The following is a 25740-nucleotide window of genomic DNA, read 5'->3' on the forward strand; positions in this document are numbered from 1 at the left end:
TAAATGCAGTAAATAAAGTAGGCAAAAGGGAATACAAACATCTCAAAAATGATATCGACAGGAAGTGCAAAATAGCTAAGCAGGGATGGCTAGAGGACAAATGTAAGGATGTAGAGGCTTATCTCACTAGGGGTAAGATAGATACAGCCAACAGGAAAATTAAAGAGACTTTTGGAGAAAAGATAGGCCACTTGTATGAATATCAAGATCTCAGATGGAAACCCAGTTCTAAGTAAAGACGGGAAAGCAGAAACGTGGATGGAGTATATAGAGGGTCTATACAAGGGCGATGTACTTGAGGGCAATATTATAGAAATGGAAGAGGATGTAGGTGAAGATGAAATGAGAGATACAATACTGCGTGAAGAGGTTGACAGAGCACTGAAAGACCTGAGTCGAAACAAGGCCCCGGGAGTAGACAACATTCCATTAGAACTACTGATGGCCTTGGGAGAGCCAGTCCTGACAAAACTTTACCATCTGGTGAGCAAGATGTATGAGACAGGCGAAATACCCTCAGACTTCAGGAAGAATATAATATTTCCAATCCCAAATAAAGCAGGTGTTGACAGATTTGAAAAGTACTGAACTATCAGTTTAGTAAGTAACAGCTGCAAAATACTAACGCAAATTATTTACAGACGAATGGAAAATTTGGTAGAAGCGGACCTCGTGGAAGATCAGTTTGGATCCCGTAGAAATGTTGGAACACATGAGGCAATACTGACCTTACCACTTATCTTAGAAAAAAGATTAAGGAAAGGCAAACCTACTTTTCTAGCATTTGTAGACTTAGAGAAAGCTTTTGACAATGTTGACTGGAATACTCTCTTTACAATTCTAAAGGTGGCAGGGGTAAAATACAGGGAGCGAAAGGCTATTTACAATTTGTACAGAAACCAGATGGCAGTTATAAGAGTCGAGGGACATGAAAGGGAAGCAGTGGTTGGGAAGGGAGTGAGACAGGGTTGTAGCCTCTGCCCAATGTTATTCAATCTGTATATTGAACAAGCAGTAAAGGAAACAAAAGAAAAATTCGGAGTAGGTATTAAAATCCAGGGAGAAGAAATAAAAACTTTGAGGTTCACCGATGACATTGTAATTCTGTCAGAGACAGCAAATGACTTGGAAGAGCAGTTGAATGGAATGGACAGTGTCTTGAAAGGAGGATATAAGATGAACATCAACAAAAACAAAATGTGGATAATGGAATGTAGTCGAATTAAGTCGGGTGATGCTGAGGGAATTAGATTAGGAAATGAGACACTTAAAGTAGTAAAGGAGTTTTGCTATTTAAGGAGCAAAATAACTGATAATGGTCGAAGTAGAGAGGATATAAACTGTAGAGTGGCAATGGCAAGGAAAGCGTTTCTGAAGAAGAATAATTTGTTAACATCGAGTATAGCTTTAAGTGTCAGGAAGTTGTTTCAGAAAGTATTTGTTTGGAGTGTAGCCATGTATGGAAGTGAAACATGGACAATAAATAGTTTGGACAAGAAGAGAATAGAAGCTTACAAAATGTGGTGCTACAGAAGAATGTTGAAAGTGAGGTGGGTAGATCATGTAACTAATGAGGAGGTATTGAATAGGATTGGGGAGAAGAGATGTTTGTGGCACAACTTGACTAGAAGAAGGGATCGTTTGTTAGGACATGTCCTGAGGCATCAAGGGATCACAAATATAGCATTGGAGGGCAGCGTGGAGGGTAAAAGTCATTGACTGAGACCAAGAGATGAATATACTAAGCAGATTCAGAAGGATCTAGGTTGCAGTAGGTACTGGGAGATGAAGAAGCTTGCACAGGGTAGATTAGCATGGGGAGCTGTATCAAACCAGTCTCAGGACTGACGACCACATCAGCAAACAACAACTGGGGTTTCCTACTTTGTGCAAATATGAGCAGCTGTCCACTTTGATAACATGTGACTTTCCTTCTTTCCACAGGTCTATTTCTGTGACAGTTGTTACAGTTGCCACAGTTTGGCTGAATGAATTTGGGAGTTCTGTGTACACCTTATGAGAAATTTCAACTAGCAAACATTGTGGGAATGCATTCAGCAATCTTTGTTCCACCTTTAATGAATGGCTTTGTTGGCACCATGTTTGTCTGTCAGTTCATAAGTATTAGTAAACCAAATTTTCCAAGGAATTTTTTTTGTCCCTACATAATTGAACTGAGCTGCTCTTAATAATACTTAGAAATATTTGTAGAATTCTCAGGTATCCATCTGGGTCACACCAGAAGTTCTCCATGATATTTTGGTGAACAAACTGGTTGCTGTCTTCTGATGGTGAATTATAAGGTATCACCTGAAGATGGAAACGAGTCCATTTGCTGAAATATCATGGAGAACTTATGATGTGACCTGAATGGATACCCGGCAATTCTTCACATAACAAATATGCTGAGAGAATATCAAATTGCATACCTAGAAGTATTCTTCGCCCAACAGCATTCCAACAAACATTCTTACGAATTTTGGAAGGAGTGGGCATTCTGCAATTTCTCATGGCACGTCATATATACCCTTGCATCCCTTTTAATTTCAGCTGAGCCATCCTCGACATCTGTTCATCATTCCAACCCCGTAACTTTGTAGCTGTCAGTAGGTTATCCTCAGAAGCAAAAACATCCTCTCCCCTCTCCTGTTTACCCTAAAAAGAGGTCACTAAGTAATATAGTAATGCTAGTGTCAATGAAAGGTAAGGAAATCTAGGAAGGGACTGTTCCCTTCTCTCCTCTCATAATCCCTCTAGTTCCATATGTAATTTGTAATTGTCCTCCCGTAATTTCTCTAGTTCCTTATGTAACTTTAAATTGGCTGCTCACATTTCACTGACTTGATCAAGTAAGCACTAGATTGCCTACATGGTATTCACCTTCTAACTCTAATTACCTGATGAAAATCTATTGGAACCAAAAGCAAAAACAAATACACATAAATAACTACCCAGTTCAGAGAGGTAAAAAAAAAAAGCAAATGACCATACAAGCCTGTACAATGCTTACAGTCATGTTTACTTCCATTCTCTTGCTGAACACCGTTGTTGAACTGTCACTGCCATTGTTGACTCATGTTGATATCCAACATCCATTGTAGCCACTACTAGTTCTCTGACATCAGTTGTAGTGGGCTGGGTTCACTATTGGACAGGCACGGGCAGTTCCACTCACTTACAGCTTGGAGACAGTTGATTCACTTATTTATTCACAAAAGGTTACTTCAGAAGTCTTGTGCCTCTGTCTGGTGGCTGGGTATGGCTATCGAACCTACAGTTCTTGGTGTGTGATATTTATCATAAAGACGCTTGTGTTTGCTATGCACTTGTGTAGTAAGAATTACTAGGTGGTGGCAGCAGAATTGCTAGCATGGTGATCTAATCCAGTTGTCCTACGAAAAAGGCTGGCTGGTAGTCTATCATGACACACATCAGCATTGGTGATATCCAGGAATGTAATATGGTCTCACATCTGGCTGGTTGTATGTGGAACTGGCAGACACTCAGTGGATAAGTGGCTAGGAGAACATCAGTTCAACCCTCAGCCCAGCAGTGGTGCAACTGGACCACCAAGTAGGTTGTCCCATAGGATGGCAAATAGAGGCAGCTACTCCAGCAGATGGTGGGTAATTGATGATGATCTCAGAACAGTAGCCAGCTTTACTGGGTTCACTGAGTTGATGCCTCTTACCAACTGTACTTACATTACATTTCTTGTATCAAGCAAATTCACAACAGTTACCCTTTTCTTAAAAGGGATTTATGACCACAACTTCCAGAGAGCAGTCTCAATTATATCTTCTAAATCTTCTATATCTTTCTAAATTATTTTTGTTTAAATCTTTCTTTATACCAAACAGCCATGGTTGACCAACAGTAAAATGAACCAGATAAATTTGAGCAAATTTAGTTAGTTGCAAAACACCAAAACTTCTTTCAGGACAAACGTCAGACTAAATAGGAAATGTTGAGTGCAATTTGCTTTCAGAACTATTGGATGTGATAATCTATGGAAGAACTGTTACTATTACAGTTACATATAAAGCTTTTACAGTCCCTTCAACAGCCATAAGAAATGAAGGGAGTCCAGAAATGTTTAAAAGTTGTATTTCGTAAAGAACACAGCCATGAATAACTAAGAGAAAACAAACAGCAGCATGGTTAAACACAAGGCTTAGAACTCTCTTTAGACAATGAACAACAGGTTTAATAATATAAAATAACCTAAAGCAAAGGCATATGAGCTTTTCATACAGCTACTCAACAGTATTCACACATGGCAAGCCAAACTTGCAATCAGCTTATACATAAGGAATGGTGCTGTTTTAACATAATCTTTTGCAACTTGCCTTAGCATACTGTACAAGGCAATTTCAGGAGATGACCAAATCACACAAAGCACTATGACAGGCAGAGAAATGCAATTATTTACTGCATTACTGCTCTCCCAGTAAAATTGTTGCATTCCAAATGTCAACGTTAACTCAAGTGTGGGAAAATGGAGCACACACTTGCCTTCATGCTCACTCCCGACTGCCTAAAGCAGACTTTTAAGTCTAAAACACAGAGCAAGGTTATGGCGAGCTGACTGAAAATGAAAGAATGCATTTATAAAGTTCAGAAATGCTCAGTGTAGTTCCACAGGCAAAGCACAATCGAAGTCAGATCACAGCTCTATTGTGACTTGGCACGAAACCTGGTACCACAGCCACAAGCATAGCACTAACAGACTTCCACACTCTGCCATATACGCTTCAGTTGACAGTGGCCACTCATCACTGCTCATGCTGTGCTGCCACTATGGGCATGCAACATGATCCAATACCAGCCCTGTAAGTGTGCGCTCTGTTGGCAACACCAACCATCTCTCTCTTAACTCACATGTGGTCTGCTGTCAAATCTCCAACTACTGCAAGTCTTCTCCCTCTGGACCAGTTCCACACATCAGTATCTTTGTATGTCCAAATTAACCGCTAAGCAAAGTCGATGGGGCCATATCAGTTTTAGCAATTAAATATTAAAGGCTTTTCAGAACTAATCAGGAACTTATGGGGCAGGAAAGCTCTAATGCCATGGGGAAAGGCATTAGTTGGCAAAGTCAATGGCATCTGTGACTGATAGATTACTAACAACGGTCTGATTGTGGTCAGGTTTTCAAAGTTCTAAATGCTTGCTGACAAGCTCTGTGGACTATTGGAAAGTAGCTCCTTTGTGGCCCAGCTGGCTCAAAGATTAACTAATGGAAGCTACCTAAGGAATAAACCGTACATAATAGGTAATCTTGCTGCGGGAGCACCTGGAGGCCATTCAAAGTGTAGTGTCCTATGCTTGGCAGGAAAGAACTAGCAGTCCATTTTGAACATACTTTATTTAACTAAAATGCCTTCTTGATGTGCACGAATTTCCAAACACAAGAACAATAAGAAACCGAACAATTCTTGTGGTGGTAAAAGCCATATAAGAGTACAAGACAATGAAAAGAAATAATAACAAAAATACTACACTACAAAATCACAAAGTGGTGTTATGCCCAACAAGATACAACTTTTACTGAAGGCTACGGCGAGTGTCTACTAGGTTAGAGGCAGTGTAGGTATTGCCCAGAGCTTTCCCAGCTGCTGGGCTGACTCTGCTGGCATGCTTATAGCACCAATACAGCGGAGTGTTACATGCAGTCACATTAGTTCCAATTGCTGGACCTCTGTCACATGGCTTTTCACGAAGTAATTCCATGTTTATGTGGAAAGTCTGTTGATGTTTATATCCACTGGCGAGCTCTTGAAGAGTGGTCAGCAGCCCACCTTGCTTGTCTGTTGTGCGGGCCCTCTAATAGATAAGGGGCCACTATGACACAAAGATTTGGAAACTGGCAGGTTTTGATTTACTGGATGTAGGCCTGTGGGCTGTCATCTCGCTTTATTAATGAAGTGACAAAGTTGAAAAAATGAACATTTAGAAAAGTTGCACTTAAGACGTTTCTCAGATTGGACTGTAAAAACTGACACAAATTGTGTTGATGTTCCTTGTTTGAATGACCCATAACCAGGATGTTGTCAGGATAGCTGAGATTGGAGAATAGTTGCTATCAGCCACACACAAAACCTTTCTAAAACTATATGTGCTTTTACTATCCAAAATGAGAACCTATTTCACTGGTAAAGGCCAAAGGCATGTTTAATGCCAAGATTCTCTTCAAGTTATTGGCGAACAGATGCTAAAAATAAGCCTCTGTCACATCAATTTTTGAAGAACCTCCCACAAACTAATTTGGAGAATGCTCATCAGCCAGGAAAAGGAATAGTAATCCAATTCTGTTTGGGCATTGACAGTTGATTAAAAGTCAGCAAACAGTGAAGGATGCACCAGATTTATGTATGGCCACTAAAGAAGAGACTTATAGGCTAAAGGGAATAGACAAAAGCGTTTTGCAGTTGTTCCAACCTGTTTGGCTCCAATTTCACTTCACATCACAGGGCCAACAGAACCTGATGGGCAAAAAAATGTAAGACTGTGGAAAGTTTTTAAAGAACATGTGGTTGAAAAGATAAAGAGGTTACAGTACAGCTTCACGTAACGTACTGTAGAGAGGAAGTTACTTTAAGCTCTGCCTTGTATAATTTTAGTGGTGTATGTTAAATTGTTTTTAAAAACATAATTGTCAGTTTTATTTTTATTTTTATTTTATAGATTATTTTTTGTAAAATGACTGTGTGCAGTTTTTTAATTGAATGGCCATATGTTCAGTTTGTAGATGTTGCTTTTAATTTTAGAATGACAATTCCAATTCATTATTTTTATAGATTTTTTTTGAATGACTATATGCTTAATTTATAGATGTTAATTTTAATTTTAATTGAAAATTTCAGTTGCATTTAGTGCCACCCAATGACCACAGACTTTTTTTCTTTTTTTTATGCTGGGCCATCTCACTAAACATCACTAGTCACAGTACACAAATTGATGTGATGCAGTGTATCGAGATTTTAAATGTGGTGTGTTTTCATTTTCTTCTACACAATTTATTATTGTATTTCTGGTAGAAATATTACTTTTCATTTATTTTATTTATCTGACAGATTCTGATAATGGGTCTGACTGAAGCAAGTTAAGATACATATTTTAAAAAATTAAAAAGAAGAAATATATAAACATTGACCAATAAGGACAGTTGTATTGAAAATTCAAGGTTTTAAGCGGATAAAACGTAAATAATGACACAAACTGGGAATGTCAAGTGTCAGTTTTTTTGCAAGGCACTGAAAGCTGAGGAGTATCAGCACTATACTGAACAGAAGAGCCAAAAGCTGTATAGACATTAAGTCCAAAAATATTTTCTACAGATGGATCGGTAGCTTAAAGAAAAAGCATCACTTGGCCACTTGTTTATATTTCACCTGTTGGATTATGACGTAGCTCCATTGTGTGTCCCTTATGAAAATGTTGGCATCCCAACTTGGTTGTAAAGTGAAAAAAGAGTCACAACTACTACACAATAAGTAAAAATATAATGTATGACACCTATGAACCACAAGAAGTGGGAGTAAAATGTGGCTTGTGGGCCACCATCAAGCATCACATGTTTTGTCATTTCAGTACTGAAAGGAAAACTTAAAGTTCCATTGCAGTTTGTTGATCCTTTCTGGGGCCATCTTACACACTTCAGAGTCATTTTAGATCATTTGCTGGGCAGCTTGGGTAATTTAATAAGCATGAGTTTACCCAGAGGATCTGTCTGACTTGTGTGTGTGTATGTAGCTATCAAGGTCAAGATGAATTATGATGTCCCCAATGAAACTTTATGCACATGATTGGCCACAAGCAAATATATATTTGTACTTCCTACTCAATTGTTGAAGATCTGCAATCCATAAAGCATAGCTTTCTGAGCCTTATTTTGACGTTGCAAAGATTTTAATTGAGCTGCGACCACATGTGTTACAGTAGAAAAATGTTCTATCGGTAAAGCATAAATGTCAGAAAGAGGTAACACTGAGGGTTCTGACATTAGGACCAATTACTGCATGATATAATACATTTGAGGTTTGATGGATAACAATAAAAGGCTACTGTGGTGTATATTGAATGTCACTTACCTGGTAAAGTAGTACTAATCACTTCTGCTAAACATCTCAGTCCTCTTGAGAGTTGCTGAATGGCTGAAAAACCAGAATATCTGGCAGGGCTTGTGGTTGCTGGAGAGCTGAGCTGATCAAATGTTGCACCAACTCCTCAAGTTGATTAAGCTGTTGTTGGTACCATTCCAAAAAGTTTGAATCCATGGTAGCCTTGCTATCCAGTAGAATTGTAACCTCATCATCAATTTTGAAGCCCAGATTTAGACAGCAAAAGTCATTTATTAACACTTTGAATTCACTGAAACACAAAATAAATGATGTGTAGTTCAGGGGACTTTTGATGTTGTGAATTTTTCAGGACTATAAATGAAAACAATTGCCAATAGCACAACATGGATTACAGTAGTGTAAATCACTTGTAGGCCAGGAGAAATTAGTCACTTAACTGAATGGTATGACAATCCACTGAAATAGAAGATAATACTGGTAATCAGATGGCACTATTCTCAAGTAACAAGCTGGCCCAGTCATAACACACTAAGTCTAAAGAACAACTAGTGTCATGCAGATTCATCGTCAGTACTTCAATTGACCATTCAGATCATTCAGAGAAACACATCAACTAGAAAACAGAAGTGACACAGGGCCTTTGACCACATAGCCTTAAATCAGAGTGCTGTTAAGCCCGCATGACCTGCCAGCTGGAGACACTGTGTTGTTCACCACTCACAGCAACACCACTAGACATAGTTGTAGTGAGGTATATCAATAGTATAGCATCATGTGTCAATACATCTGACTCGATCAATAATCCCTTTAGAGAGACAGAATGCCTTTAGAGAGAAAGAATTTCAGTGTGTTGTACATTAAATGTGCAAGCATTTACATACTGTATGAGGCGTAATGAAGTGTATAGTATTTACTGACAAGAGGCCAGAATTCATATTTTCAGAGGACTTAAATGTTTTGGAAGCCATGAAATTATGTGTTGAGTTTGGTCTTGACCTGAAATTATGAAAGAGTGATTAGAAAATGGAGGAAGTTCATTCATCTTTTCCTTGTACTCAATCAATCATATGTGTGTGTACTATTCACACACTTTTACTTTTCCCCCTTTAGAAGATGTAACAGAGAATGGAGATAGCATACTCCACCCTGCATGATAGGTCTGCCAGATAAGGAATGGGGTAACCTTTATCGTTCATGTGTAGTTTTTCCAATAAACTTGTTTTTTGTTCTGTATAGTGAGTATTCACTGAGCTACAACTGATATGCAAAGATGATGAGGATATACCAGGTGTACCAGTATGAAATGAGTGTTAAGATACAAATGTGTCAACAGGGAACATTTGTTGTGAACGAGCTTTAATTTTTTGTTTGTTTGGTTGGTATGACATCTGCCAAAGATATTTACTATACATCAAGTCATGGAACAATCAATATCATATATTTTCATCGTGTTAACAATGTCGAATTTTGTACCAGAAAGTGCTGATTTGCGGAAAGCATTAATTTTTTGTTTTCATTTGAAAAAAATTGCTTCTGAGTCAAATCGAATGCTTGTCGAGGCATATGGTGATCATGCTCTATCAGAAGCAACATGCAAAAGATGGTTTCAACAGTTCAGAAATAACGATTTTGATGTAAGAGATGAAGCATGTGGAAGACAACCAAACAAGTTTGAAGATGCCGAATTGCAAGCAATATTGGATGAAGATGATACTTTGAGTCAGAAGCAAATGGCAGGAATGCTAAATGTTGCACAACAAACAATTTCTGACTGTTTGAAAGCTATGGGAAAGATCCAAAAGTGTGGAAAATGGGTGCCACATGTATTGAATGGAAAATTGAAAAACCATTTGTCAAATTTTGCTTCAATGACATGAACAAAAACCAAAAAGCCATTTGTCAAATTTTGCTTCAAAGACATGAACGAAAACCAAAAAACCATTTGTCAAATTTTGCTTCAAAGACATGAAAGAAAATCAGTTTTGCATCGAATTGTTACTGGCAATGAAAAATCGATTTATTTTATGAATCCTAAATGGGAAAAATCATGGGTTAATCCGGGACAACCATCAACATCGACTGCAAAACCAGATCGATTCGGCAAGAAGACAATGCTCTGTGTTTGGTGGGATCAGAAAGGTGTGGTGTATCATGAGCTTCTAAAAGCTGGTGAAACTGAATACTAGTCGCTACAGACAACAAATGATCAATTTAAACTATGCATTGATCAAAAAAAAGACCTGAATGGGCCAGAAGACATGCAAAGTAATTTTTTTACATGGCAATGCACCTGCACACAAAGCAAAAGTGGTTCAGGATACAATCAAAACACTTGGCTGGCAGATGCTACCCCACCCGCCGTATTCACCAGACTTGGCCTCTTCCGACTACCATTTGTTGTCATCAATGGGACATGCATTTGCTGAGGAGCACTTCGATTCCTATGAAGAACTCGAAAATTGGGTGTATGATTGGTTTGCTTCAAAAGACAAACGTTTCTATTGGCGTGGTGTCCACAAATTGCAAGAAAGGTGGTCAAAATGTATAGAAAGCAATGGTCAGTATTTTGAATAAAATGTTTTTACTTTTCAATTCAAAATTAGTGCTTCATTTTGACAAAAAAACGCTCATTTCATACTGGTACACCTGGTAAGTATTTCATTTATTCAAAGTTAAAACTGCATACACAAGAAGGAATTGTAGATAGCAACAGTAATGACAAAAAGTTCTTTTATAATTTTTTTCACACAAAATACCTGAAACACAGTAAAAAGGATATAATATGATCTTGAACAACAGTGCTAAAGGAATGAATTTGCAGAGAAACATTGAGAAACAGGTGTGTAGGTTACATAATGTGCTCATTGTGGTGGTCTTTTACATACCACAATGTCACTGTTGAGGAAACATGTCATGTGTAGGTAAGAGACTGATCAAATGGAGTTGATAGAAAACATACTGCTATCAATGAAATGAGGAATATAGCTACAGATCAACTCTTCCATCACCAAAATTTCCTGCCATTATAGGGCTTAATCTGGGAGTGAGGAGACTCGCCAGTTTGCAGTACTCATGGATGGTATACTGGAGCACTAAAATTTCACTGTGTGTATTTTGTTTGCTGAGCTATTGGCAACTAAGAACTTGCCATTAATGTTAAGCAATGATGCAACTGTCATATGCCTCTTACATTTCTGTTCGAGTGACCTCATTAAACTTGTCACTACTTTGGTTGAGACATTTTTATCATTTTATTTAACTTAAGTCAGCTCTTTCACTGGCTCGATATGTCCTTCTAGTTTGTCTCTCTAAATACAGCTTTCACTTATGAAATACCACATCCTTACCGGTTAGCTATGCTTTAAAATACAACAACAAGCTATGAAATCATGGCATCAGCATTCACTCACACTGCAATCCTGTCTCTCATTCTTCTCACCAATGCATAGGTACACTGATACATTTCAAGTGGTAGTTGGTATTAGCTTATTTTCAGTTAATAAACCCCAAGTCCTTTAAAGAATCAAACTCCCATATACAAAACGGGTTCAAACTGCTGATTACATTACATATCAGTTAATTTGTTGAAAAGTAAACTAAAGCCATATGGCATGAATGACTGTGATAACCCATCAGGCAGGTTCAGCCACCCAATTGGAAAGATTTGCTTCATCTGTTGCACCTGCAGGTATCTTTCCTTCATGGAGTCTTGAGAGCTGTGTGTGTAAGTGTATTGTTAAGAGTAGGTGATGTAATGTGTGTGTGTGTGTGTGTGTGTGTGTGTGTGTGTGTGTGTGTGTGTGTGTGTGTGTGTGTGTGTGTGTGTAGCATAGTATCCTGTTTGTGTTGGAGATAATGAGAGAAGGGAGACAGTGGAACCCTTGAAGAACACCAAAGTGACTGCTGAGCTTAACATCCCATCCAGTGGACAGATCACCATCGACAGTGTTCCATGCTCCTGCTTCATGGGACACTGCAAAGAGGTTTGGAATTCAATCCAAGACATTGATGCATACACCTGTGGTCAGGGACTTTACAGCACCACTCCTCCTGTTCCTTCTGTCATAAAGGCAATGGGAAAATTCCTGACAGATTGTGCCATTCCCACATGGTTACCCATCCAAGTACTGGCCATTCTCAGTGGTGCTTCACTTCAGTGGTCTAAAGTGGAAGCAGTGTATCCATCTCTGCATGGCCATTAACAATTTGTTAAATATTTGATGTTTAGCTCATAAGAGAGAAAAAGTTTAGAAAAGATTTGAAGTTATGTTTGAAGTTTATTAGAAGTTGCTGAGTGCTTTAATTATCAAACACTAGTTGAGTATATTCCACTTAATTTGCAATGCTATCGGTTTTAAGCAAAAGGTAGTTTTTCATGCATCTCAGTATTTTTAAGATCATACCTCCTGAACCATATGTTGTATAATGATATAATTTTGCAGGTCTATTCAGTGCTTTATGTGGACACAGTCTACAAAATGTGTTGCATATACAGTTAGTATTAAAGAAGAAATAAAGCGTCATGCCTGATGCAGCAGTTTTACTTAATGAATAGCAAAAAATTCTAACAATACAAGAGTTGGAACTTAAATAGTGGCAACTATTTATTTACAGCTCACACAAAATAGATACGTGTTTCAAAGTTTTACTGATATTCAAAGTATTCACCAGTATCTTGTATAACTCTTTGCCAGTTCAAGCGGCATGGTCTATTGCCCGACAAATTTGTAGCAGTTCTGAAGCGAATGCCGTGAAGTGTTTCCTTTCAGTTTAGAAATTGAGTTGAACCTACCAGGACTTAAGTCAGGGGAGTGCAGTAGGTGGTATAGCACTTAGCAGCTCCATTAGTCAAACAAATCATTGACAGCTTGCAAAATGATGGTTTGGTCCTGTCGAAGTGTCATCACTTCCATCTCTATGCTGTTCATTTTTGGAACACAACCTACGACCAGCTTAGACATCAAATGATTCATTGTGTATGTATAAAAACAGGTTAAAATTCTTGATACACAACACAATAATACCTTATTCTGAATATAGCTTTCATCATTTTATGAGTAGTGCCAGCAAGAAAAAGTTTTGAAATTATGTAAAGTTTGTTCGTTGCAAGTCAATAACTGCTCTCATGATCCACTACTGGATGAGTGTATGATGTTTGCAACTTTAATAGTGGCAACTAATTGCTTACAGCTTAAACAAAACAGATATATGTTTCAAAGTTCCACTGTCCTTAATAGCAGTCACTACATCTACATCTACATGACTACTCTGCAATTCACATTTAAGTGCTTGGCAGAGGGTTCATCGAACCACAATCATACTATCTCTCTACTATTCCACTCCCGAACAGCGAGCAGGAAAAACAAACACCTAAACCTTTCTGTTCGAGCTCTGATTTCTCTTATTTTATTTTGATGATCATTCTTGCCTATGTAGGTTGGGCTCAACAAAATATTTTCGCATTTGGAAGAGAAAGTTGGTGACTGAAATTTCGTAAAAAGGTCTCGCCGCGACGAAAAACATCTATGCTGTAATGACTTCCATTCCAACTTGTGTATCATATCTGCCACACTCTCTCCCCTATAACGCGATAATACAAAACAAGCTGCCCTTTTTTGCACCCTTTCGATGTCCTCCGTCAATCCCACCTGGTAAGTATCCCACACCGCGCAGCAATATTCTAACAGAGGACGAACGAGTGTAGTGTAAGCTGTCTCTTTAGTGGACTTGTTGCATCTTCTAAGTGTCCTGCCAATGAAACGCAACCTTTGGCTCGCCTTCCCGACAATATTATCTATGTGGTCCTTCCAACTGAAGTTGTTGGTAATTTTAACACCCAGGTACCCATTGTTAAGATGTGGAAGTTGTAGGATACCCTTAGCAGTGCCAGTAGTGTTAATAGTTTGAGTGCGGTGGTCTGTTGTCCGATTAACTCTGTAAGAGTTATGAAGTAGATCATGAAGTGCTTCCTTCATCTTAGGAATCCAGATGAAGTCACAAGGGCTTAGTCTGGGGAGTGCGGTGGGTGGTACAGCACTTCATAGACCCATCAAGCAAAAGGGTCAGTGGGTCCTGCAGAAACTGTCACCACTTCTTTCTCTAACCTGTTGTGTGCTATGTTCTAAAAGTGAACAGCTTAGAGAAAGAAGTCTGACACTTTCTACAGGACCTGGTCTTCATTTTCCTGAACAAAGCTAGGGCATGTATGGTGCAAGTTGTGACTGATTTGTATCATAGATGGGGCTGACAAGGACTGTGCCACCCACTGTACTGCCCCAACTTGATTCAACTTGATTTCTTAATTTAAGGAAGCACTTCATGGCATTCTTTTCAGAACAATTATAGATATACGTCAGGCAATAGACTGCTGTACTTAAACTCTCAACATAACCAGCATTGCTAAGGGTATCCTATGACTTCCAAATCACTGGCAACAGGTTATACAACAGTACTCAATGGCAGAAAAGCTTTGAAATGTTTATCTATCTTGTGTAAGTTGGGAATAAGTAGTTTCCATTATTAAAGTTCCAACCATCGTAGTCTGCATGGTGTGTTATGCTGCTTCATGACATGTACATGTTTCTAACTGTAATATTGGTCTTGCTGCGTTGAACTTTTCACATAAGATTATTGCTCTTAATGTGTAGATTGTGCCATCATTTTAAATTTTTAAATTTAGTCCCTGTTTATATGAAATATTGAAAATCATGTTTTTGTTGTCCCTGGAAGCCTATGGATTGACAACCTGCAACTGCATTCAGCTCCTGTGCCCTGGGACTGTTGCTTAGTATATAGATTCTTAGCAGAATAATTTCTTCATTGTGTTGGCTACAGTAATTTCCTCTGGTACCTACCTTTCTGTTCTGTTGATGCCAACATTTTTTTCACCATTTACTACTGCTGTTGTTATTACCATATAATTATCTGAGCAGAAATCTCTGTCCTCTTGGCATTTCATTTTACTAATCCATACCAAGTTTAACTTTAGTCTCATGATCTCTCATTTCAGATCCTTCATTTTCCATACAACATTCAGATCTTGCTCTGATTAGTAGAATGTAAGCTTTCCTTGTCCTCCTCCTGAGCAGTCACCATCTGTAGATTCAACAAACAGGAGACTAGTTTACCTCTAGAATTCATTGATATCTTATTTTATAAACATAATTTCCTTCAGTTCCAGATCTAATATTTAGAACAAAACAATGACTGATTTTTTTATTCCATCTTTATTCTATACACAAAAGTATTGAAGGCTATTTTAAATTTCTATGTTTTGTTAATTATAAGGTAACTAAACATAAGCACTATTTTCAAAGATTCTGATACTTTGTTGACTGCATAATAATTAAAAGGACTATGTCTTTATTGGTAAGCCTAGGCAGTACCTAATGGCTTGTACAAGATTTGCTCTGATTTTTCCTCATATAATTTGAAGTAAACACAAGAGTATACATCAGTAAGCTCAGACCAAGAGAATGTAGTGTGATCCTTATTGCACTACATCATAATTTGAGTTGCAGATTATTAACACTCTATATTTTTCAATGACTTTACAATAGGTAAGGTCATTTTATAATTATCACACAATGTAAGAACAGGAATAATAAAATGAAGGTACATCAATAAGCAATTAAAGTTTATTTACTTTATTTTACTTGTTACATTATTCTGAGACATTTTACAAACAACAGGGTATGATATGGCCAATCAGGCGTGCAGCCTTAAACTACAAAACAAGTGAACGGATAAAAATATTGGCAACACCAAAGAACAAAGTAGTTCCAATTCCCGAATATTTGCTGCCGAGGTAAGCAAATTTTTTTATTTACACATTAAAAAATAAATCTAAATTATGTGAAGAACATTATCACAAAATCTATATCTTCTCCCTACTGTATTGTTGTGACTGAATTATGGCTACGGGATAAAGCTCATGAGTAATGTAATAAAAACAAATATTGCCGCTACTGTAACTAGAGGTTACAAACCTCTCAAGAAAATTCAGTACTATACAATGAAAGAACCATGTCTATCACACTTTATCTTTTCACTGTAATGCTCATAAGCCTTTTCGGTAGATTGCCTGTCATAAAATTAGACATAAAATAAATTAAATTCTTAAAACTGTTGAAGGGGGGGGAGGGAAGGTTTTATGTAAGAGAGGGCTCTCATTTTATCATAGCACATTAGAAATGATAAAACAGTTTATATCTACTTTAGAGAAATGATCAATACAAAACATCTTTTCTTCTTTTGTACTAAATAGTATTCGCACAAGTGCTTACTTCCAATGTGAACTTCAAACACAAACCAGCAGATAAATCATACTGTCTTTGAGCAGCATTTGCAGCATATGAAAAGCATGAACTAATTAAATAAAAAAACCAAAAAGTTTCAACATAACCAAAAATATACACATCTCCCTAACATATGTGCTTTCATATATAATATTACTTTGCACATTTGATATAGAATATAATACACATCTTCATGGAAGAATTTTCTGTGGACTAGGAATAAAATTACTTCATACAAAAATGGGAAACCAGGTTCTGTGTTGAAAGAAGGAAGGGTGTGATAAGGAGCTTATTATAAAAAAAATCATAACAAATAATTTGAATAAATTGGAAAACTTGTTTCACAACCAGAATTTTTAAATCAATTTTAATAAATAAACAATGCCCTAAACACTTAAACACTACCCATAAGACAAAAAAGGTAGATAGGAATGTGAACTAGGAAACACAATACAACAAACATGTTAGAAGGAAAATTGCTGGCCTTATCATGGATGAGGTGTCATATACATAAAGCAACATGAGGGCACAAGAAATATTGTTGCGGCAGCCAGTGCCATCATAATTTTTAGATTGTAATTTTATTTTTGCTTTCTGTTTATGAAAGAATCTATAGGTCACAGTCTAGCAGATCCATTTTAACAGTTGTGGAAATTAAATTATCAACTGAGCAGTTCATTAATTGTATAAGTGATTCATAATTGATGGCCTCTATCAAGATAGTATGTCTTTTATTATCTCTTTTCTGATATTCCAGGTATGCAGTTGTGTAACTGAAGCTATTATCACAAATATTTCATTATGAAAATGGATCCCTTTTTTCTCTTGTTGCTCTCTCCTTCTCTTAATTAATTTTCTATACCACCTTCCTGTGACTCTTCATGAGACAATTCTACTTTTGTGGACATCTTGCATTTTCATACTTCATATACTGCAGTTGCCAGGGGCTACACACTAATGGTGTGATGTCATGTATGCTGCACTACTGTTGAAATTACACATTCATATTTTATAAAATTTTAGTCTTCAATTACTTATTTGAAAGATTATTTGTGTTAATATTTGCTGTAAAAGTAACATTAGTGGATTTTCATTAATCTCAGTCTTTCTTCCTATGTAATTGACTTGAGTGATCTATTATTTGTGTGTGCTTACGTTGTTCGTCTAAGCCTCATTAGTGTGTTTATATTTTGCGGTGTGCACTGCAACTGTAGCGGTTATAAAACTAAGTACTGAAAAACTTATTTGTGCACTGTTATACAGCAAAGAAATTTAATGATTATCAGCAGTGTTTCATGAAATTTGTGGTGAAATAACGATTTAATAACTTTTTATAAATGGGCGCTCGCTGTGTTTTTTGGAGTTTTCTGTGCATTGAAGTCATTTAGTACATTTCGTGCTTTAGTTTTTAACTGATGTTTCTTATAGTTTCTAGTGAAATATTTGAGTAAAATTTTCATTCAGTGTTTTAACTTCATTTAGTGTTCCAGTGGCCATTTGAATTTTTTTGTTTTTAGCTAATAATTTTGTGAAGGTTTGTTGGTATTGGTATTAGCTGTGGTGTAGTAGTATTAATACAAGTATTTGCTTTTTGAGTTGGTAGAGAATTTTGAGACCATTATTGTTAGTTCCATAAATACTTCTACTGGTGTAACTGAACTTTGGTAACATAGATGTATAGTTTTTATCAGTAACTGTAAAATTTTACCATCAGTGAGAAGTGTGGGCTGTGTCATAAGTTTGTGAGTAGTGGGTTACAGTGAGGGATTTGTTCAAAGTATTTTCATTGGGGGAATGTAGTGGGGAAGCCACTGGTCATTTTAATGATATCCTGTCCTGGGAATGCAGAATCTGTGTAAGATCTGTGCCCTTCAGGTGAAGTTACAACATGCAAATGAGGACCTAGATAGGTTGAAGAGGATGAAGGGTCATGGGGAATGGGAACTGGCAGCTGGTAAGAAGGCAGCTAGGAAGAGGAGGTATTCAGACGGTTTTACTTTGTGTATATGCAATAGATTTTACCAACTGTCATAGTTAAGTGGAGAGGAGCCTCATATAGCTGTAGATGTAGGGAACATGCAGCAGTCCACAGCAATTAGGAGGCCTAGGTTAGCTGTAGAGTCTAACAGAAAGAAGAAGGTTCTGCTGCTAGGTAGTTCTCATGGTAGAGGTGTGGGCCAGCAGTTGCAGGAAGCGTGGGAAAGTGAGCACCAGGTCACCACCGTTGTGAAGCCTAGTGCAGGGTTGGCTCAAGTGACTGAGAGCATAGGGGAGTTATGTAGGAATTTTAAGGAGGAGGATCAGGTAGTAGTGATAGTGGGTGGAGCAGGAAGTGGTCTTGATAGGGATGTGGAATATGATGTAGGTAGTGACCTGGTAAAGATAACTACTCTAACTGGTTGCGCCAATGTGCATTTTGTGCAACTGTTTCAGCATTATGGTCAGCCTCACCTTAATGTGACTGTTAGGCACATTAACATGGGGCTGGGAATGGTGCTGATGGCAGAGGGCATGGGTCACATCTCAGTGGTTCTAGTTGGGTCTTATCAGTAGATTGAGTTTCACTAGGCATGGCTGGCCTGCATCTCAATAGATATGGGAAGGAGAGGCTGGCTAAGCTTGTTGGTGACAGTGTAGTGCCTGGTGGTGGTGGTGTAGGGTAGTTGGTGTTAGAGCTGTACCTTTTTTTTTAGACTGAAGTCAGCTAATAGATACTCTCGCTTAAAGGAAGTCCCTCTGATTAAGGGCTCATCTTCTGAGGATGTAATGTTTCCAAGTAGAGAAGTAATTAGCATATTTCATCAAAATATAAGAGGTATTAGAGATGTAGTTAGTGAACTGCTTATAAATGTTGACTCTGAAGTTATTGGTATATCAGAGCTTCACTTAAATCAATTGACAGTTCAGAGGCTTCCTTTACCAGGATACAGATTAGCTGGCTGTTTCTCAAGGAGTTCCTTGGAAGGTGGGAGAGTGGCTATGTACGTAAAAAACAGTATTCCATTTGAGTCCATAGATGTATCATGACACTGCACTGAGCAGGTATATGAATGCTGTGCAGGGGCAGTTGAATTTAGTGAAACTAAACTTGTAATTGTTGTTGTTTATAGGTCCTCTAACTCAGACTTCAGAACATTTCTGCTCAAGCTAGAGAGGGTTCTTGATTCACTTTGTAGGAAGTACCAGAAATTAGTTATACATGATGACTTAAATATTAATTTTGTACATGATGGTGCAAGAAAAAGGATGTTGGTAGATCTCCTAAATTCATATGATCCGATGCAGACTGTGTTTCTTCCAACTAGGGTGCAGGGGAACAGTAGCACAGCCATAGAGAATATTTTTACTCATTCTTCATTCCTAGATTGGCATTCTGTTAGTAAAAGCGTGAATGGCCTTTCAGACCATGAAGCCCATATTTTAACACTAAAAGGCTTTATTACTCAAACAAATGTCATATTTAATTACAAACTATGTAGCAAAGTTAATCCAACAGCAATAGAGAGTTTCTTAAACCTTGTCAAGGAAGAAGAGTGGCAGGCAAAAGTCAAACAATGGAAAATCCAGGATGGGATGTAACAATACCAGAGTAGGAAAGTTGCTACTCACCATATAGTGGAGATGCTGAGTTGCGATAGACACAACAAAAAGATTCATACAATTATAGCTTTTGGCCATTAAGGCCTTTGTGTGCAACACTCTCTCTCTCTCTCTCACACACACACACACACACACACACACACACACACACACACACATGCACACAAATGCAATTTGCACACATGTCCACAGTCTCAGAGAGCGGAAATCACACTCATTCAGCTCTCTGAGACTGCAGACATGTGTGTTTGCATGAGTGTGTGTGTGTGTGTGTGTGTGTGTGTGTGTGTGTGTGTGTGTGTGTGTGTGTATGTGTGCGTGCGTGCGTGTGTGTGTGTCTACTGCTGACAAAGGCCTTAATGGCTGAAAGCCATGTGTGAATCTTTTTGTTGTGCCTATCGCGACTCAACATCTCTGGTATATGGTGAGAAGCAACTTTCCTTCTCCGGTACTGTAACAAGAGTGGCAAGATATTTATAGTGCCAATAACATAGATGATACAAAGCTTTCCTTAATACATTTCTCATGCTCTTTGAGAGCTGCTTTGCATTAGAACATTCTAAACTGGGTACTAGCAGTAATACACAATTCAGATGGCTGACTAGTGGGATAAGGTTATCTTGTAGACAAAGTGGGAATTAGATCAAAATGTTAGAAGTAGTCACAATCAAGCTACAGCATTGCATTACAAACAGTATTGTAAGGTGCTTAATAATGTTATTAGGGAGGCAAAGAGTATATGGTATGCAAATAGAATACTTAATACACAGGATAAAATTAAAACCATATGCAATTTTTCTTCCCCATGAACCATGGACCTTGCCGTTGGTGGGGAGACTTGCGTGCCTCAGTGATACAGATGGCCATACCATAGGTGCAACCACAACAGACGGGTATCTGTTGAGAGGCCAGACAAACGTGTGGTTCCTGAAGAGGGGCAGCAGCCTTTTCAGTAGTTGCAGGGGCAACAGTCTGGATGACTGACTGATCTGGCCTTGTAACATTAACCAAAACGGCCTTGATATGGTGGTACTGCGAACGGCTGAAAGCAAGGGGAAACTACAACTGTAATTTTTCCCAAGGGCATGCAGCTTTACTGTATGATTAAATGATGATGGTGTCCTCTTGGATAAAATATTCCGGAGGTAAAATAGTCCCCCATTCAGATCTCTGGGCGGGAACTACTCAAGAGGACGTCGTTATCAGGAGAAAGAAAACTGGCGTTCTACGGATCGGAGCGTGGAATGTCAGATCCCTTAATCGGGTAGGTAGGTTAGAAAATTTAAAATGGATAATTGATAAGTTAAAGTTAGATATAGTGGGAATTAGTGAAGTTCGGTGGAAGGAGGAACAAGACTTCTGGTCAGGTGACTACAGGGTTATTAACACAAAATCAAATAGGGGCAATGCAGGAGTAGGTTTAATAATGAATAGGAAAATTGGAATGCGGGTAAGCTACTACAAACAGCATAGTGAATGCATTATTATGGCCAAGATAGATATGAAGCCCACACCTACTACAGTAGTACAAGTTTATATGCCAACTAGCTCTGCAGATGATGAAGAAATTGATGAAATGTATGATGAGATAAAAGAAATTATTCAGGTAGTGAAGGGAGACGAAAATTTAATAGTCATGGGTGACTGGAATTCGTCAGTAGGAAAAGGGAGAGAAGGAAACATAATAGGTGAATATGGATTGGGGGGAAGAAATGAAAGAGGAAGCCGTCTGGTAGAATTTTACACAGAGCATTATTTAATCATAGCTAATACTTGGTTCAAGAATCATAAAAGAAGGTTGTGTATATGGAAGAATCCTGGAGATACTAAAAGGTATAAGATAGATTACATAATGGTAAGACGAAGATTTAGGAATTAAGTTTTAAATTGTAAGACATTTCCAGGGGCAGATGTGGACTCTGACCACAATCTATTGGTTATGACCTGTAGATTAAAACTGAAGAAACTACAAAAAGGTGCTAAATTAAGGAGATGGGACCTGGATAGACTGAAAGAATCAGAGGTTGTAGAGTGTTTCAGGGAGAGCATAAGGGAACAATTGACAGGAATAGGTGAAAGAAATACAGTAGAAGAAGAATGGGTAGCTTTGAGGGATGAAGTAGTGAAGGCAGCAGAGGATCAAATAGGTAAAAAGACGAGGGCTACTTGAAACCTTCGGGTAACAGAAGAAATATTGAATTTAATTGATAAAAGGAGAAAATATAAAAATGCAGTAAATAAAGTAGGCAAAAAGGAATACAAACGTCTCAAAAATGAAATCGACTGGAAGTGCAAAATGGCTAAGCAGGGATGGCTAGAGGACAAATGTAAGGATGTAGAGGCTTATCTCACTAGGGGTAAGATAGATACTGCCTACAAGAAAATTAAAGAGACCTTTGGAGAGAAGAGAACCACTTGTATGAACATCAAGAGCTCAGATGGAAACCCAGTTCTAAGCAAAGAAGGGAAGGCGGAAAGGTGGAAGGAGTATATAGAGGGTTTATACATGGGCGATGTACTTGAGGACAGTATTATGGAAATGGAAGAGGATGTAGATGAAGACGAAATGGGAGATAAGATTCTGCATGGAGAGTTTGACTTGGCACTGAATGTCGAAACAAGGCCCCCGGAGTAGACAACATTCCATTAGATCTACTGATGGCCTTGGGAGAGCCAGTTTGACAAAACTCTACCATCTGGTGAGTAAGATGTATGAGACAGGCGAAATACCATCAGACTTCAGGAAGAATATAATAATTCCAATCCCAAAGGAAGCAGGTGTTGACAGATGTGGAAATTACCGAACTATCAGTTTAATAAGTCACAGCTGCAAAATACTAACGCGAATTTCTTACAGACGAATGGAAAAACTGGTAGAAGCGGACCTCGGGGAAGATCAGTTTGGATTCCGTAGAAATGTTGGAACACGTGAGACAATACTAACCTTATGACTTATCTTAGAAGAAAGATTAAGAATAGGCAAACCTACGTTTCTAGCATTTGTAGGCTTAGAGAAAGCTTTTTACAATGTTAACTGGAATACTCTGTTTCAAATTCTAAAGGTGGCAGGGGTAAAATACAGGGAGCTTAAGGCTATTTACAATTTGTACAGAAACCAGATGGCAGTTATAAGAGTCAAGGGACATGAAAGGGAAGCAGTGCTTGGGAAGGGAGTGAGACAGGGTTGTAGTCTCTCCCCGATGTTATTCAATCTGTATATTGAACAAGCAGTAAAGGAAACAAAAGAAAAATTTGGAGCAGGTATTAAAATTCATGGAGAAGAAATAAAAACTTTGAGGTTCGCCGATGACATTGTTATTCTGTCAGAGACAGCAAAGGACTTGGAAGAGCAGTTGAATGGAATGGACAGTGTCTTGAAAGGAGGATATAAGATGAACATCAACAAAAGCAAAATGAGGATAATGGAATGCAGTCAAGTTAAATCGGGTGATGCTGAGAGAATTAGATTAGGAAATGAGACACTTAAAGTAGTAAAGGAGTTTTGCTACTTGGGGAGTAAAATAACTGATGATGGTCAAAGTAGAGAGGATATAAAATGTAGACTGGCAATGGCAAGGAAAGCGTTTCTGAGAAGAGAAATTTGTTAACATTGAGTATTGATTTAAGTGTCAGGAAGTCGTTTCTGAAAGTATTTGTATGGAGTGTAGCCTTGTACGGAAGTGAAACATGGACGATAACTAGTTTGGACAAGAAGACAATAGAAGCTTTCGAAATGTGGTGCTACAGAAGAATGCTGAAGATTAGATGGGTAGATCACATAACTAATGAGGAGGTATTGAATAGAATTGGGGAGAAGAGGAGTTTGTGGCACAACTTGACAAAAAGAAGGGACCAGTTGGTAGGACATGTTTTGAGGCATCAAGGGATCACAAATTTAGCATTGGAGGGCAGTGTGGAGGGTAAAAATCGTAGAGGGAGGTCAAGAGATGAATACACTAAGCAGATTCATAAGGATGTAGGTTGCAGTAAGTACTGGGAGATGAAGAACCTTGCACAGGATAGAGTAGCATGGAGAGCTGCATCAAACCAGTCTCAGGACTGAAGACCACAAAAAAAAAAAAAAAAAAAAAAAAAAAAAAAAAAAAAAAAAATGTAATTTTGTCATATGATGACATGATGGAGACTGTGGCTGTTGTTTGAAGACAAATGTTGATGTTGTTGGGACAGCAACCAGCCACAAATTTACTGTCAGTTCATTTATTTACCCATTTCAAATCATTGTGATTCATCCTCAGACGGTTTAAATGCTTTCTTTATGACATGTGGTGTGTTTTTTTACAGACTAATTGTCATGAGATGTCCGTTTGGAGTGTTAGTTTTCATAACATTCATCCAACAGATGTGAATACATTCCCACTGCATTCTTATTATAGCACATGTAAATTTTTCTCACTGAACACTTTAGATTTGTCACTGAGAAGATTTCTACCACACACCACATGTTAATATACATACAAATTGAATAACTAATAGTAATAAGTATGTATCAAAACATGTGGTGTGTGGTAGAAATCTTCTCAGTGACAAATCTTAAGTGTTCAGTGAGAAAAATTTACGTGTGCTACAATAAGAATGCAGTGGAAATGTATTCACATCTGTTGGATGAATGTTATGAAAACAAACATTCCAAATTTCACATTTCATCATAATTAATCTGTAAAAAACACACCACATGTCATAAGAAAAGTGAGTAAACCATCTGAGGATGAATCACAATGATTCTAAACCAGTAACGGTACTCTTTGAATAAAGGAACTGAAAGTAAATTTGTGGCTGGCTGCTGTCCCAACATAATCAACATTTGTCTTAAAACTATATGGTCAGTTGTGAAGGAAGTGTCTGGTCAGCAGCACACGGTCAACGATATAAAGTCAGTTCATAGCAAAAATATTTCTGTTACTGATAAATCAGATGTATGTACAGTATTAACAATCATTTTCTGAGCATTGCTGATGAATTAAATAAAAATTTAGTTTCTACAGGATATCATATAACTTTCTTGGCAAATGACTTTCCAAGACTGACGTCTGAAATACTCCTCTGTGATACAGATAAGAGGGAGAATGAGTCAATAATTAAATCACTGAAGACAAAGGACTCTCATGGTTATGATGGAGTGTCTAGCAGAATATTAAAGAACTGTGCTGCACATGGTCGCCCTGTATTTCACCATATTTGTAACTTTTCCTTTAGGAATGGTCAGTTTGCTGAGCGATTACAGTACTCGGTAGTAAAGCCACTTTATAAAGAGGGAGAAAGGGATAATGGAGATAATTTTAAACGTATTTCTATGCTGTCAGTGTTTGCAAAAGTTACTGAAAAGGCTGTGTATGTAAGGATAATTGATCATTTTATATCACACAATTTGCTATCAAATGTACAGTTCAGCTTTAGAAATCGTTTAATAACTGAAAATGCTGTATTTTCTATTCTCTGAGAGGTACTGGATGGGCTAAACAAAAGTTTTCAAATGCATGGCATATTTTTTGATTTAACTAAGGCATTTGATTGTGTTGATCACAAAATATTGCTGCAGAGGTTGTACCATTACGGAATACAGGCAATAGCTCACAATTGGGTCACCTCTTACTTTAGCAACAGGCAGCAAAAGATCATTATTCACAATGTTGATAACGACTGTGATGTGGGGTCTAAGTGGGGCACTGTCAAGTAGGGGGTGCCCCAGGGATCAGTGTTGAGGCCACTCCTGTTCCTTGTCTCTATAAATGATATGCCCT

General features: G+C 37.9%; 1 protein-coding gene across 1 annotated transcript in view; it reads left to right on the top strand.

The window, feature by feature from the left end:
- LOC126354255 (uncharacterized) overlaps window positions 1-25740 on the top strand; it is a 205147-nt gene that overhangs the window by 44912 nt on the left and 134495 nt on the right. Inside the window, exon 3 of the mRNA XM_050003772.1 lies at window positions 15776-15891. Within this exon, the coding sequence (XP_049859729.1) occupies window positions 15776-15891 (116 nt within the window). The remainder of the gene's footprint in view (window positions 1-15775; window positions 15892-25740) is intronic.

The sequence above is a fragment of the Schistocerca gregaria genome, chromosome 3 (assembly GCF_023897955.1).
Source record: "Schistocerca gregaria isolate iqSchGreg1 chromosome 3, iqSchGreg1.2, whole genome shotgun sequence".
NCBI classification, from domain to species: Eukaryota; Metazoa; Arthropoda; class Insecta; order Orthoptera; family Acrididae; genus Schistocerca; species Schistocerca gregaria.